Source organism: Cygnus atratus, chromosome 26, assembly GCF_013377495.2.
Source record: "Cygnus atratus isolate AKBS03 ecotype Queensland, Australia chromosome 26, CAtr_DNAZoo_HiC_assembly, whole genome shotgun sequence".
NCBI classification, from domain to species: Eukaryota; Metazoa; Chordata; class Aves; order Anseriformes; family Anatidae; genus Cygnus; species Cygnus atratus.
Genome location: NC_066387.1, coordinates 4,051,957 through 4,066,622, shown reverse-complemented (window position 1 = coordinate 4,066,622; position 14,666 = coordinate 4,051,957). Strand labels below are relative to the sequence as shown.

The window sequence follows — 14,666 nt, the reverse complement described above, 5'->3', positions numbered from 1 at the left end:
CCAGAAGAACCAGAAATGCAACCTAAGCAAAATATTGCAGACTTAAGTGGGGGAGAGAGAGACTGGGGTTTTGCAGCACTGATATCAACAGTGAAGTTTCCCTTCAGAATTGAGGAGGGAAGGTGTAGCAGGAAGGAGCAGGCGAAAGGGAGACGCTGGTGAAGTCAGCACAGAGCAGCTACTCCTCCTTGGGTGGCCGTGGGGACAGAGGATGCTCACAGCTGGTGCCTGCTCTGGGGCTCTTCAGGTGTGGAGGGCTGGGTGCTGTCTTTGCTGGAAAGCTCTTTGAAGACTGAGCGTGCTAAAGAGATTTGCACAGTGAAATAGCAAGGTCGAAAAATATAAATAGGCAAGTTAAATTCCGGATCAGATATCTGCTCGCAGATCAGCGTGCTGCCTGGTTTCGAGCGGTGGCTGCATGCTGGTGTGAGCAGTTGGCGCGATCTCTCCTGAGCAGGGCTGCTGCGTGCTGGCAGGCGGCTTCTGCCAGCTCCAGTTTGTCTCCAGGCAAAGCATTATTAATTGTAAAACAGTGTAAATGGTGCTTTATAAACCAAGAAGGAGGATGCTGAGGCGAACGCAAGTTCTGGCACAGGATTCCCAGTCCCAAAATAATGTTTTGCATCCTTCTGAGTAATGATTGACCGACCCAACATTGTGTGGGCGCTTCCGTGTTGGTCTGGTGCATGCGTTACTGCTACAGTAAAGCGTTTTTTTTTCTTTTTTCTTTTTTTTTTTCTGGTATATTGCCCAGAGCTGGAAAATCCATTTGTTCTGAGTAAAATTGAAACTGCCTGGGAGGTGACTGCCCGGGACAGGGGAGCCATTGAGCTTTGGCATTGCTGCAGATGCTGCCTCTCTTTAACGGGGAGCTCTCTGAAGCTCTCGGGATAGGAAGCAGGAGCATTCGTGCATTGTTACTGCTGTTATTTTGGTAGAAGTCCGAGGTGCAAAGGGAAATGAGAGGCCACCTAGCTCCGGTGCCTTCACAGGCAGCACTGCTCGGCAGGAGCAGGGATGTGCTGGCAGGTAGCCGGGGTTTGTTTTCCCCACTGAAAAGTAACGCTTCTGCAAGCATTGCTTTGTGGGCATGATAACCCATGTGTTTTTCATCCTGGTTTGTGATTTAAATAAAACTTTCAAGCCATTCTAAAGCATCTGTCTTTCCCTACAGAAAGGGAATAATAAGATGCAGGGGGAGGTGGGAATAGAGTCTGTACAGTTGCATTATGTAGTGAATCATGCTGCTGTTCACCTCTTAAAAACTGATGGCCTTTGAATACTCAGAGGAGGAGCAGGTGTTTCTCATGTCCCAGCTTGTTTTCGATTGTTTCCTTATGAAACTTGCTATTAAAATGGATGATTTTTGGTTGGAGATACCCTCTGCAACGAATTTTCTCTGAGTGTTGCAATTCATTTTTCCAGATGTTGGTAATTAAAGAGCAGTAAACTTTCCTTTCATACGGTCTTGGGGCAGATAACAAGTCTCAGAAGATCGGAGATAACTTTGTTCGTTTTGGCACTCCAGCTGTTAGGCATGGCCTGATCTTTCCAAAGTACAGCTTGTAGCACGAAAAAAAGTCATCCTTTAGGCTTCTCATTTTTATACTGATTATTTTCCAGCGTCTAAGCTTGAATCTTTTGCTTTGTTTTGAATACTGAGTAACATACATTATTGCCTAATATAACGTATATTAGGCAACGCTCTGCTGAAATAGTTTGGTTAATGAATCAGAAGGTGAAAGACACGATGCATACCCCAATCTCTGGGCTAGCAGGAGCCCTGCCGTGTTACAGGAGACCCTACAGACTTGCATGAAAATGAGGGTCCACCTCAGGGGGAGCCCAGGGAGTACCACAGGATACTCGCAGTGTGGGTTTCATCACTGCCGGTCACTAACCTGCCCGTGTTTGCTACGCTTGGTACTAATGTGCAGGTAATCTTTTTTTTCTTACCAGAAGGGAATAGAAATCAGCTCACAGAATCACAGAATGGTTTGGGTTGGAAGGGGCCTTAAAGACCATCTAGTTCTACCCCCCCTGCCATGGGCAGGGACGCCTCCCACCAGCCCATGTTGCTCAAAGCCCCATCCAGCCTGGCCTTGAACACCTCCAGGGATGTGGCATCCACAGCTTCTCTGGGCAGCCTGTGCCAGTGCCTCACCGCCCTCAGAGTAAAGAATTCCTTCCTAATATCTAATCTGAACCTACCCTATCTTAGTTTAAAGCCATTACCCCTTATCCTATCGCTACAGCCCCTGACAAAGAGTCCCTCCCCAGCTTTCCTGCAGCCCCTTTAGGTACTGGCAGGCCGCTCTAAGGTCTCCCCGGAGCCTTCTCTTCTCCAGGCTGAACAACCCCAACTCCCTCAGCCTGTCCTCATAGCAGAGCTGCTCCAGCCCCTTGATCATCTTGGTGACCCTCGTCTGGACTCGTTCTAATATGTCCCTGTCCTTCTTGTGTTGGGGGCCCCAGAGCTGAGCGCAGGGCTCCAGGTGGGGTCTCACAAGAGCAGAGCAGAGGGGGACAATCCCCTCCCTTGCCCTGCTGGCCACGCTGCTTTTGATGCAGCCCAGGATACGGTTGGCTTTCTGTGCTGCAAGCACACATTGCTGGCTCATGTCGAGCTTCTCGTCCACCAACACCCCCACGTCCTTCTCCTCAGGGCTGCTCTCAATCCATTCTCCGCCCAGCCTGGGTCTGTGCTTGGGATTGCCCCTGACCCACACGCAGAACCTTGCACTTGGCCTTGCTGAACCTCATGAGGCTCTCAGGGGCCCACCTCTCGAGCCTGCCCAGGTCCCTCGGGATGGCATCCCTTCCCTCCAGTGTGCCAATGGCATCCCTTCCTTCCAGCTCGTGACATCGTTTTTCTCTGTGGAAAAAAATCAAATAGAATCACATTCTTTGGTAGGCTGTGTTGTTATCTGTGTTTGGAAAACAAACTCGTTCACCATCAAACCACAGTATAAATGGTCAAGACTGCGGAGAGCTTCTAGAATATATCCGAATAGGAGTTGGCCCAGAGATGGCAAGTTTTGATCATTGGTGCGCGGCAAGAGCCTGGTGAGTGAAGGCTTGTGTTTCTATTTCATTTCTGGTGAGCTGAGTTATTGTAAATGTTGCGAGGCAGCTGAGTCAAGTCCCTTTCGGAGGTAGATAAAATGCAAATATGACAGAAACACAAGTCCCAAACAGCTGCTTCCCAGAAGCTTCCAACGTCCTCCTGGGTGTGACATGGTGAAACCTGGAGAGCTGTATGAACGGGCACCGCACAGCATCTCAGCCTGGGTGTTTTGCTGTTAAAAGTGCAGGAGGAAGTTGTGCCCAGTGTGAAGCTTTATTAGAGGGTTCACAAGTTCCCAGGACTTTGTCCCTTGATATTTTTGTTTATTTTTTTTTGAGCCTAGGATCAGGTTTGGCCCGTGACGGACTGATTCACAGCACTGCTCCGCTGGCATCGTCTGAAGAGAAAGTTAATGCTGAAGGTCTTACAGCACCTCCTTTAACTGTGACTCTCAGCGAAATGTTGCAGGCAAGGCAGGAAATTGAGAAGCTGCCTGGGGAGCGAAATGCTTTCCTGTGTGCTGCGTTACAAAATTCTACGGTACTCTGGGAGGTATTGTGCGGCGTCAGGTTTTATTTTGTGTTGGGGTTTATGGCATGAAATGTCGTGAGTGCCACTTCTCGCACTAGAGGAGGGCGCTCCTCGCACCCTCACTCGTCCGGCTGTTGCCTTCAGAGATTCTGGCTCCTGAGATTTCTTCCCAAGTCCTGGGCTGTGCAAGAGTAGCGCTGAAACTGCAGAGCTCCCTCCTCTGTGTCTGAGGGCACATCTTGTGAAGCTTTAGAGCTATCTTCAGCTGATGGATCAAGCGTGGGCAGATCTTGCTTTTCGGGTACTTTAAAGCATTATTCAGCAGACCTTCAGGGTAACTCTTGGGAGTCAGATGGATGATGAACCAGGACTTGTACTTTTTTAAAGAACAAAGCAATGCTGCTGTCTTCAGCCCTCAGCAGAGAGTATGTTTAAACAAGCAAAAATAAAAAACAAAGCCCTGCAGCAGCTTGGGGCTGATTGTTGGTTTTATTTGGATTTCTGCTTGTTTGCTTCTGTAGATTAAACCAGTTCTGCAGCTGTTTAAAAGCAGCTGGGAGTACTTCAGACCACTCATCCCATCCGTCCATGCATGTACTTGGTGGCAGTGCCTCGAGGTGGCAAAGGAAGCAATCCTTTGTACTGACTCCCACAAGAAGTTTGAGTTTAGGCAGTCGTAGGGCCCCAGGATTTGGGAAATCCAGTTTTTGTGGTGAAAAGGAAAGCATTGGTGTTTGAAAACACCCTGCAGCAAGTGAAAACCTCTCACTTCATTAATGACATTTGTAAGATCGTATGATTAGAAAACCAAGTGTCTGCAATCCCAGGTTAGATAAAAACTGGTTTGGAAAGGCAAGCTGGGAAGCCTTGCTCCTGGGGGTTAAATGTAAGCTTGCATGAGCAGTGGTTGGATCTTTGTCCATCTGCACACAAAGAATCTAATGGGTTACTAGCTAAATTTAAAAAAAAAAAAAAAAAAGGCAAAAACCAACAAACATTACTTGTGTACAGATGAGTGGGTTATGTTGCCTCCAACTTGGTTATCTCCTGACGTTGCTGTAGTGTGGTGCCAGATCTTGGGTAGTGTCATCAGGGAAAGGGACTGCCCGGGGAGAGGAGCAACCTTGGCTGCTGGCAGCATTGCCAGGAGGTGGGCTTTCTTCTTGGTGGAGACGTTCCAGGGAAGCGATCAGCTTGTAAGATCACTACAAAAGCTGGTGCGTGTGAGCAGCACCCGAAGAAGGTGGAGCTGGTTCTAGTTCCAGTTTGCTCTGGATCCCATCAGAGCTTCAAAACTGCTCCAAGGCTTTACACCGGTTGAGATATTCATCATGTAGACAAGCCACGAGCAGCCCAGAGGAGCCACAACCTGAACCTAACAATTGCCCACTACTGTTATCATCTTTCTTTCTTCCTTAGTCGTTCCTGCTGTCTTTTTGATCTTGATTCTGGCTTTTCGCTGTGTGGCTTTGTTCCATATATTTATCTGGCCTGCTGTGGTTCCCCTGTCTGGGAGAAATAGCTGTCTTATCAAGCTGCAGACTCGAAATATGCAGAACAGACCCTTTAGCTCCTTGTCTTTTGCTTTTCCTGCTGGGCATGACTTCTGGATGGAGAGCAGCGGTCCAGCCTGATCTCTGCAGTCTTGAGCTGCTCGATCGTTTTGGGGAGTTGAGAAACTCCTGTTGCCCTCCGGATGATACAAACCGGATTGCGTTTCTCACTGCAATGCTGGAAGGCTGCTGAGGAGGACGTTTCACGGGCAGGTTTTGCATGAGCTGTGCAGCAGGCAGGATCCTGCACGAGCACCACGGTCCCTGTGTTGCAGCAGGGTGCGAACTGCTCTTCGAGGGAGCGGCCCATCTCGCTGCACGTGTTTGAGTTTTGGAGCCCCGGTGCACAAGTCGCTTTTCTGAGCCAACTTTCCACAAACAGGGTTTGTTTTCCTTCAACTTGAATCAGCTCTGCAAACTCGACCATTTGTATCCTGGATCTGCTTAGAAGCTTAGGCTACAAAATGTTGCAGAGAAGAGACCTGTGATTTATTTGCTCGTCTAACCGAGCAGCAGAGGAGACATTGGTAATAAACTTAGTGTCTCAGAGACCTTCATTGTTTTTTTTTTATTTTTAATAATGCGAATAAGAAATACATCTCCAAGGAGTAGGCTCAGAAATCACAGCTGCCCAGAAAAAGCAGTGTGTGGTTCAAACCAGCTGTTTGGTACTTCATCCCTACTGTGTTTTTGGGGTTTCTGCTCGAAGGTTGGGTTTGGATTCGGTGAGCTGTTGACAGTTGTGAGAGAAGGCTTCGTGTTGATGAGCTGAAGCCTTCAGGGAGCCAGGAAAGGGACTGGCTTGGCTGTACACCGTGGTTCATGTTCAGCTGGGTATGAAATTGGAAATGGAGTGCACCGCAGATGTTATCTTTGGATTTCAGTTACTTCCCCGCTAACTGTATCCATGAAAATCTTGCTGCTTTTCCTTTGTGTTTGCTGAATGACATGAGTCAGTTACATATTAAAGCGGTGAGTGCAGGCTCCACCCTGGGATGGATCCCGACAAGGAAATGCCAAATAACTTGTAATCGAAAACCACGCGTTTCCTGATAGACTGCAGGGTGGCGATTCCCCTTCACCCTGAGCAGGGCTGCCAGGGCAAGGACGCGGTGCTGCCTGTAGCTGTCAGAAGTGGAGCACAAAGAGCCTCAGTATAAATAATCCCAGGACACAGGGAGTGAGAGCAGTTTTATTCCAATACACAAAATGGGCCTTTTTCCTCTGGACTTAAAAATAAACAAGGTTTTGGCTGAACAAATGGAACCGACCTTTTTATTAAAAGCATATATCTTCTCATGTCTGGTTCAGTCAGAGGCTTTTAAAACTGAAAGAACTCCTTAACTTGCAAAACAGCTGACTTAAATCATTCCAATAGCATTTATCATCTTACTTTTTGCTCTTTAGAGTTGGAGTAGCTTTTTATTTCTGCCCTTTTTTTTTTAAAAAGGAAAACAATAAGAAAAGTGGCCCTAGCTCTGCGTGTTCCCTGCGCAGAAGGACAGAGGTGCTGAGCTGAGGCAATGCTGAATCCGTTCAGTTCATTTCAAAGCTGATGGAAAGATCGCTGGTCGTTTCAGTGGGGATTGACCTGCCCATGAGCTCAAGCCTATTCCTGTCCCAGTGCAGGGGAAGGGTTTGCAGATGGTTATTGAAAACAGCTGTAATAAATTAGAAGCTTTTCTATTACAAATCTGAAAAATGTTCTGTAACTTGGGTGGATGCTGCTGAAGCGTTGGGTGATGAGACACCAGAGAAGTGCTCTTCCCCTCTTGAGCATGTCCACCTTGATGGGAGCCATTTGGACAGGTGAAGCTTTTGGTTGTGAAAGAATTGCTTAATTTACAAGAGGTGAAAAAAACACCGGTGCTTACCCAAATCCGTGTTTTCAGGGCTCCAACGATCACGTTCTCATACTGGCTTTTTGTTTTCTTCCTCTGTAGTCTGGCCAAGCCTCCAACCAGGAACAAGCCCTTATTTTCTTTAGCTATTTTAGTTTGATTTAGGCTTAGCTGAACCTGACAAAACTGCAGTTTCGTGAGAACATTTGACTCCTGTTGTGCACAGAGATCTTGAAACAAAAAGGCATTTCCTCGGATGAGATGGCGAAGGTTTGTTTGTGTGCTTCCACCTGCGCAAGACAGACACTGAAGATTCCCTCTCACAGCCCCCCATCTTCCCTAAATTAAATGAACCCAATTCTTTTAATATTTCTTCTTGGGTAAGTTGTTTTTTGAGACCTTTTTTCCTTTATTCGTTGCTTTCATTTGAGCTTTGTTTGTGGGTTTGTTTCTCTCTTGAAAGCCAGCCACCAGAATGAGACACTCCTCAGCAGTGATCCTTGTGGTACTGGTGCACAGGGATTACTGTGCATGCCTTACGTAAGGCAGTCCTGTTTACAGACACAAGGATTTTGGTCTTTTCCAGCAGTATGATGTTGTTGGCTAACGTCCAGCCTGTGACTAACTGTAACCCCAGCTTTTTATTTCTGTACAACCACCTCTTCGGGACCAGGCTAAGGGAGATGGTGGAAAATGTCATCTCTTTTTCTGAAGCTGCAAAGCACATCTGTCTTCGGGATTGAGATAACCCTGCCGGGGAGGAACACGGCTGTTCCTGGCAGCCTGAGCAAGCTGCTGCCCTCCCTCGAAGGCAGAAAGCTCTCCTGGGTGCGTGGGGCTCTGTGCTTATCGGAGCCAGCTCCTGTTTTGTCACCTTGGGCTCTTTCTCTGCACCTCCTCCTCGATTCTTGCATTTGCTGCTTGTTCCTCGTGCTCTCTGCTGGGTAAGTCCCTGAGGTGCCAGAAGCGTGGCTGGGTGCCTTGCTGTTTGCACAGGCTGTCGTAAAGGCTGTTAGAAAAGTCACGCTTGGCCTGAAGCTTTGAGAGGGAAAGGAGCAAAGCTGCGCCCTGCTGCCCTCGGCGAAGATTTGCAGTGCTTTTGGGTGGTTCACGCCTGCACGTTCACTGCGGGGACGCGCCGCACGGGATGTGGAAATGGAGGCGCCTGTGTTTCTGTAAGGGAATAAAAAATGGAAAAGCAGAGACGGGGCGGGGAGAAGTTTCTTGGATTCAGTGGCTTCAATGAGCTCAGAAAGCACCTGGGCGCAGCTGGAGAGAAGGGCCTCGCGGAGCTGAGCCGCGCGGGGCTGTTCGGTGCCGCGGGTCAGCGAAACAGGACAGCTTCACGGGGCCTGGGCCTCCATTTTTGGTCTGGCTATGGTCAACCCAACCCGACCCCGTGGGGCTTCAGGTGCCTTCCCTACATCGGCCAGTTCCATCTGAAAGGCCTCATCAGGTTCAAGGCTGTGCGCCCGCAATTCTCACTGGGAAGGGCGGATTTGCAATTCTGGGGCTAAGCAGGACACTTGGAGCCTCAATTTAATGTCCACGCGGCCTCGCACGACGCATCAGAGGGGACGGAAGCTGAGCGAAGCCTGCAGTTGATGGGGCCCAGCGGTGCCCGTGATGGCGGAGGGCTGGGGTGGGGGGCCTGCAGCGGGCACTGGGGTGCCGGGCGCTCACGACGCTGCTGTTCCCGCAGGTCCCCAGGGCAGAGGGGCCCGGAGCTGCGATGACGACGGGCGACTGCTGCCACCTCCCCGGCTCCCTCTGCGACTGCCCGGGTAGCGCCGCCCTCTCCAAGTCAGTGGAGGACTCCGACATCGGGCGCCCACAGTACGTCACGCAGGTCACCGCCAAGGATGGCCGCCTCCTCTCCACCGTGATCAAGGCGCTGGGCGCGCAGAGGTAAGGCTGTTTCGGTAGACGGGGCTCGTGCTGATCGCATCTGTGTTTTGTGTTCCCTGTTTTTCACGGCTCTAAGGGTGGAGGGGGGCAACAAAGTCTTGCAAAGTTCTTTGTGAAGGGCTTCACCAGCGGTACTGAGTGTGACTCCCCATTAGCTGGACGCTTCCCAGGCCCCTGCTCTCTGTGTGGGACCCACACAGGTCGGAAGTGTTGGGGGTTGGGACCCACATGTTTGCCAAAACCCTCACTCTGGTGTGAGATGACACCGGCTGCCTTTTGCCACCTGCCTCTGCCACGTCCTTACTGAGCAGCAGTGAAGGTGGGACACCGTGCTAGCGAGGGCAGCCTGCTATTCATGGAGACGATTTGAGAGCTGAAAATGGAGCAAAGCCCCTTTCCCAACGTGGGCTTAGAATAAAGGCACGGGGTTGGTTTTGCAGCCCTGGGGAGAGGAGGGTGTTTGTGTTGCAGGAACTGCAGCACCCAGCTATTGCTAGAGGGGCTGTGTGGCACCTTCAGTTGCTCTGATTCTTCTTGCCGTGACTTCTCATCATGTATTTTGAGCAGTTCCGGAACGGAGGACATTTGGCAGCATTATTAAGTCCAGCTAGTAATATTGGTCACATTTCGTGTTTAAATCCTATCCGAACAGCTGTTATTTTTTTTCAATGGAGTCAGCCAAACGATGATGAGGTGTGAAAGTGGTGACTGCAAACGTGGGAGAGGGAGGTGGGAAGGCTGAATGTGAGCTGAGGCGAAAGCAGTTGCTCTATCTAGCAAACCTGAGGCAGGGCATTAGAAATGCAAGGGGAGGTCGCGTTGCTCTCTGACAACAGACAGGCTGGGTGGGCAGTTGTGCATGCCCTTAAAACCTGTAGAGGTGGGGAAATCGGGTGGGGAAGCTGCCTGAGATTACAGGTTTAAAAAAAGCAAACAAGATTCGTCGTGCAGGCGTCCACATGGCCCAGCAGTCCATGCAGTTTGGCATTGGTTGTTTCCAATCTCTTCCCTGTCACAAGTACTTAGCCGAGCCCGAAGGAGCCACAGGACTTGGCTTGTCTGCGACATGTCTGAGGTGAGAGCACATGAGACCGAACCTGCCTGAAACGCCCGAGCGCAAGCCTTTGCCCTGATGGTTATTGGAAGGACGTGAGGTGAAAGAGAAGTCGCAATCCAAACAGGAAGGTAGAAGGCACTGTGCTCGGAGAATATAAAACCTCCACAGCGGCAGACATCAAAATCTTGCAAGTGAAACGATGCTGGGGGCAGCGTGGCTGCACAGAAAGGCAGAATTGGTGACAAGGTCTCTCCAGGCTGCTGGGAAGCCACCTGTGAGGGTGAATTGTGCAGAAGTGGGACCAGGCCCCTTCCCCCTCCAGATAGGGAGGAAGGAAAATGGAGCCTGATAAGAATTTTTTTTCCTCGCACTGTCAGCAAATTTTTTCCGTCTGGATTGTTTATTGGTAGCCAAGGTTATATTAATGCTCTGGAAATATGAAACTTCTCAAACAGGAAGAGAACGGATAAAATGTCTTACAGATGCTTTTCTTAGGAAATAACAGATGCGTGAGAGCACTCGAGGCCCGGGGGTTTTTTTGGTCTGTCACTAAGGCTGTGCGGGTGCACCGCGGCTTTGTTGCTCTGGTACAGCACTGAGCTTTACGGCAATAGTGGTCGGAGAATCTCCAAATAAACCCGGTTGGAAGGGCCCTTTGGAGGTTGTCTGGGCCAGCCTCCTCTCAGAGCAAGGCCGACTTCAAAGTGGGGGCAGGCTGCTCAGAGCCTTGTCCAGCGCAGTTCCCAGTGCCTCTGGGGATGGAGTTTCCACCACCTCTCCAGACCCCTGTGGTGGGGATTGTTCCTGCTGAAGAAGTCCCCTAAATAAAAGGCATGTAACAATTAGGAGACTAAGGTCGGTGGTGTTTGGCAGAGAGAAGGGGGTGGCACAGGAGTGTACGTTACTTCGGAGCCCTAAACGTGATAAAGCATCACAGGTGAGGGTGACGTGAGGTGGAGAAAGTCTGAGAAAGAAGTGCTTGTGCGCAAGGCTTGGGTCTTCTTGCATGTGGCGAGCTGGCAAAGAGTGAAGGGAAGCCCCTGGCTGCCCTGCCTGCGAGGGTGCCAGGCCTCCAGCCTCCCTGGTGCTTGCTGGGCCCCTGGCCCATGCACCGCATCGAGGGCTCGGCTCCCCTGCTCTGCTCAGATGCACGTTAGCTGTGGAAGCATCTGGTAGCTGGCTGGCTGTGGGATGTGGACAATTGCCTTCCCTCTGAGGGGAAGGGGTTTTGTGTGAGTGTGTGTGTGGATGTGCATGAGGAGGAGGGCTCAGAGCTGTGTCACCAGAGGAATGATCTTGCTGGCTCGCAGAGGGGTGTGAGTACGGAGGGTGTACCCTATGGTGCACGTCCAGGAGAGGAGTCTTGCTTCTGCTTTGCTGAGCTGAAGTGCACTTCCTTGCTGGCCCTTCTCAGCCCTTCGTGTCCCACCGATGTTCTTCCCCAGTGTGCTCCTTCCCTGTGCGCTGTGTTCCCAGGTCTGTTCCACGGGGCTTTGTTCTTGCCTCTGGTTGCGCAGACTGATGAAAACGGTGCTGCTGCTTTTGAAGACTGCAAATTGCTTGTCCTGACTCTGCTCTGTTGCAGTCCCCCACAAGTCAGCGTAGGAGACAGGTGTGTGCTGGAAGGTGAGATTAGTGTGGCTTTGTACTGTCAGCAGCGCGTGGGCAAAGGTGGGAGCTGATATAGCTCACCTGCATTTCCAGAGGGTGTTTAACAGGGCCTTCCAACAAAAGATGTTCCTTTCTCACCCTGCCTCCCGCTCCCAAACCTGTGTGGCTGTGGATATAGGAGAGAGGTTGTTGTGTGAGAGATGGTTGGAAGGCAGGAAAGTGAGACACCAGTGAATGACTAGCTCTCATGGTTCAGGAAGGGTAGAGCTGGATTGGGCATCTGTTGTCCAGCGTTTTATTCCTGAATGCTGAGGAGATGTATGGAATTGTGGAGACTAGTGGACTTTGAAGTCTAGAGCCATTGCAGGTTTTCCAGGGAGTCCAAGACTTCATCATGGGGCTGGCAGATGTGGCACAGGGCTTCCAGGAAACCTGTGCTTTTGGAGGCCAGCCAGGATGTCCTTGCACCTAAAATGGCTCTAGCTGCCTAGCTTAAGGCAACCAAACCTTACTGGAAGTGACTGCAGGCTAGATCAATAGGTGCAGTTCAGTGTGAAATGAGGCAGCTGAAGGACAACCATCCTGGATTTGCGTGTGTGCTCATGGGTTCAGAGGAAGGAGATCTTAGGCACATGGCAGCGATGTGCAAGCTCCAGCAGAGACCAAAAAACAAATAAACTGCGAGGATTTAGGAATCAACAAAGGACAGAACGTAGTCGCTGCAAAAATCCCTGGTGTGCACGTATCCTGAAAACCGTACAGCTCTGGTCCCTGCAGCTTTAAAAGGATGTTTTAGAAATGCAAAAGGTACAGGGAAGGGTAGCGAAGGCAATCCGAGAGGTGGAGGTGTTTCTGAGGTGTGATTGAATAGGCTAGGACTCCTCTGCTCATGAAAGACATGACTGGGCAGGATATGGCACAGGTCTGTAAATCTGAGGGGCGTGGAAAACCTTGTTTTTTACAGGACGGGAACTAGAGAGTAGTACACAACCTAGCTTGTAAAGCATTTCTGACTCTGTGAGATCCCAAGAGAGCAGATCGTGAGCACCATCAAGGGATTTGGGTCTGTGGGTTGAGGCCTCTAGCCAAGAGGGGTGGGAAGTGGTGGCTGTTGAAGCACTGAGGTGTTTCTGCAGCCGCCGGGAGTCCCAAAGGCTGCGACGGGTTCTGCGTGGCAGCAACCAGCCAGGATGCTCAGTGGGTACTGCGCTGGGACAAGCAGAAGGTTTCTGTGCTTGGTCTGGGTGACTTCTTGCCATTAAACGTCCTTAGAGAGATGAGCTTTCAAGATCAGCACGGTTTTGATGTTAGATATCCCTTGTTCTCAGGTACTGCCAAACCCAGGACGGAGGGCAGAGGCTCCGCTTGAGAGCGGGCAGGTGGTCTGATAAACACGAATGTGACTGCAAACCTCTGGAGGGGGTCCAGGTGGTTGGGGGCATGCAATGCACTCTCTGACTGGGGGTCGTCAGGCTTTGCTTTGGGCCTCTGGACTTGTGTCAGCACTTCGGGACCGGTCTTGGGGTCGGTGTCAGCCGCTGCCCAGCGCGAGTGGAGCTGCAGCCTGGGCCGTGCGTGTTGCCACCCAGGGGTGCTGCGTGTGCGCCCTTCTGGGGCCCGGTGGGGTCTCACCCTGATCTCCGGATGTGGCCGTGTCGTTGTGTCTGCTCTGACCGTGATTTCATTCTGTTTGTCTGCCTCTTTAGTGACGGTCCCATCTGTCGAATCTGTCACGAAGGTGGAAATGGGGAGGGACTGCTTTCCCCATGTGACTGCACAGGAACACTGGGCACCGTGCACAAGAGCTGCCTGGAAAAATGGTTATCCTCCTCCAACACAAGTTACTGTGAGCTCTGCCACACAGAATTTGTTGTAGAGAGAAGACCGAGACCTTTGACAGAGGTACTGCTTTCTTCCTGCTTCACTTTATTTCCTTACCATTTGATGAAAAATGACTGATTTGCCCTACTGCCCCTGTGGTTCTGTCTCCTCCTCCTTGCAGTACTTTACTAGTCACAAAGAACTATTTGTGCAGAGGGATCAAGTCTTTTATCAGACAAGTGACATAGCTGTGAAAATGCAGCAGCAATGTTTGGGGCAGCCCTTATCTGTGAAGCCCCCCATGTGCTACCTACCGACAGCGGGCTGTTGAGCTGCAGAAAGCACTGCACTGGTAGAGATACTTTGATGCCTGAGCATCCAAACGCAGAGGTCACCACTCAACCCTCTGAAATATGAAGCTTTCAGAAATATGAGTCTTTTTTCCTGTTGGCTTTAATCTTATCTCAGTGTTACATGAGTGCAGCTCTCTTGCATGTGACTTCCTTGTCATGGTCTGCTCTGAAAAGTGAGATGTGGCGATTGCTGGCATTGTTCATAAGGGACACACACTCCTTGAGTAATACTGATGTGTGCTTGAAAGCATTTGTCTGGCTCCTTCCTGCTGAGCTGAGGTGTCCTGAGTAGCTCTGTCGCTGTCCCGTGCTCCCCAAAGCCGGAGGAGGCAGGACGTGGCCCAGCCAGCCCTTACACTCCTCTCTGCATTGCCCTAGGGGGGACCAGGCTTCTGATGGGTCCATCAGCCTCATGGAGATGGATGGCACAGTCCAGGCTGCAGTTAGTGTTTTGTTGTGTTTATATGTGCTTTGTGGTGTTTTTGTGTGTGTTTTCTTGTTTTTTTGTGTTTTTTTTTTTTTTTTTTTAATCACAGTGCTTTCTTCCTTCCCTCCATTTAGGTGGTCTGGTGTGCTCGCCTTTAAGTCTTCCTTTCTCCCCCAGGGATTATAGTAGCTGCCTGCAATGAGGCCCCTTACACGTGAGGAACAAGGGCAGCTGGGCCAGGCCGTCCTCTGTCCTCAGAATTCAGGTGCAGGTCCCCAAAGAGGAATAAGTAAATGAGTGCCTTACAGTACCAGAGGCTGTACTGGGGTTTGTTTCAGAAGGCAGTTTATTCTGTCTAAATAAGCTCGAGTGGTGCTGGCAGCTGAGCAGTTGATGTAGATATGGCTGGTGTTTCTAAGGGTGCTGCAGGACCAGGTGGAAGGTGACACAGGCATGACTGAGGTGCAGCCTGGGAGAGCAAAGCAAGGTCCTTTGTG

The 14,666-nt window shown here is 50.5% G+C and overlaps 1 protein-coding gene across 2 annotated transcripts in view; it reads left to right on the top strand.

The window, feature by feature from the left end:
* Nucleotides 1–14,666, top strand: part of MARCHF2 (membrane associated ring-CH-type finger 2) — a 38,290-nt gene that overhangs the window by 3,843 nt on the left and 19,781 nt on the right. For both annotated transcript variants that reach the window (XM_035568191.2, XM_035568190.2), the window contains exons 2-3: nucleotides 8,695–8,900; nucleotides 13,275–13,470. In XM_035568191.2, the coding sequence (XP_035424084.1) occupies nucleotides 8,725–8,900; nucleotides 13,275–13,470 (372 nt within the window). In that variant the 5' untranslated portion in view covers nucleotides 8,695–8,724. The remainder of the gene's footprint in view (nucleotides 1–8,694; nucleotides 8,901–13,274; nucleotides 13,471–14,666) is intronic.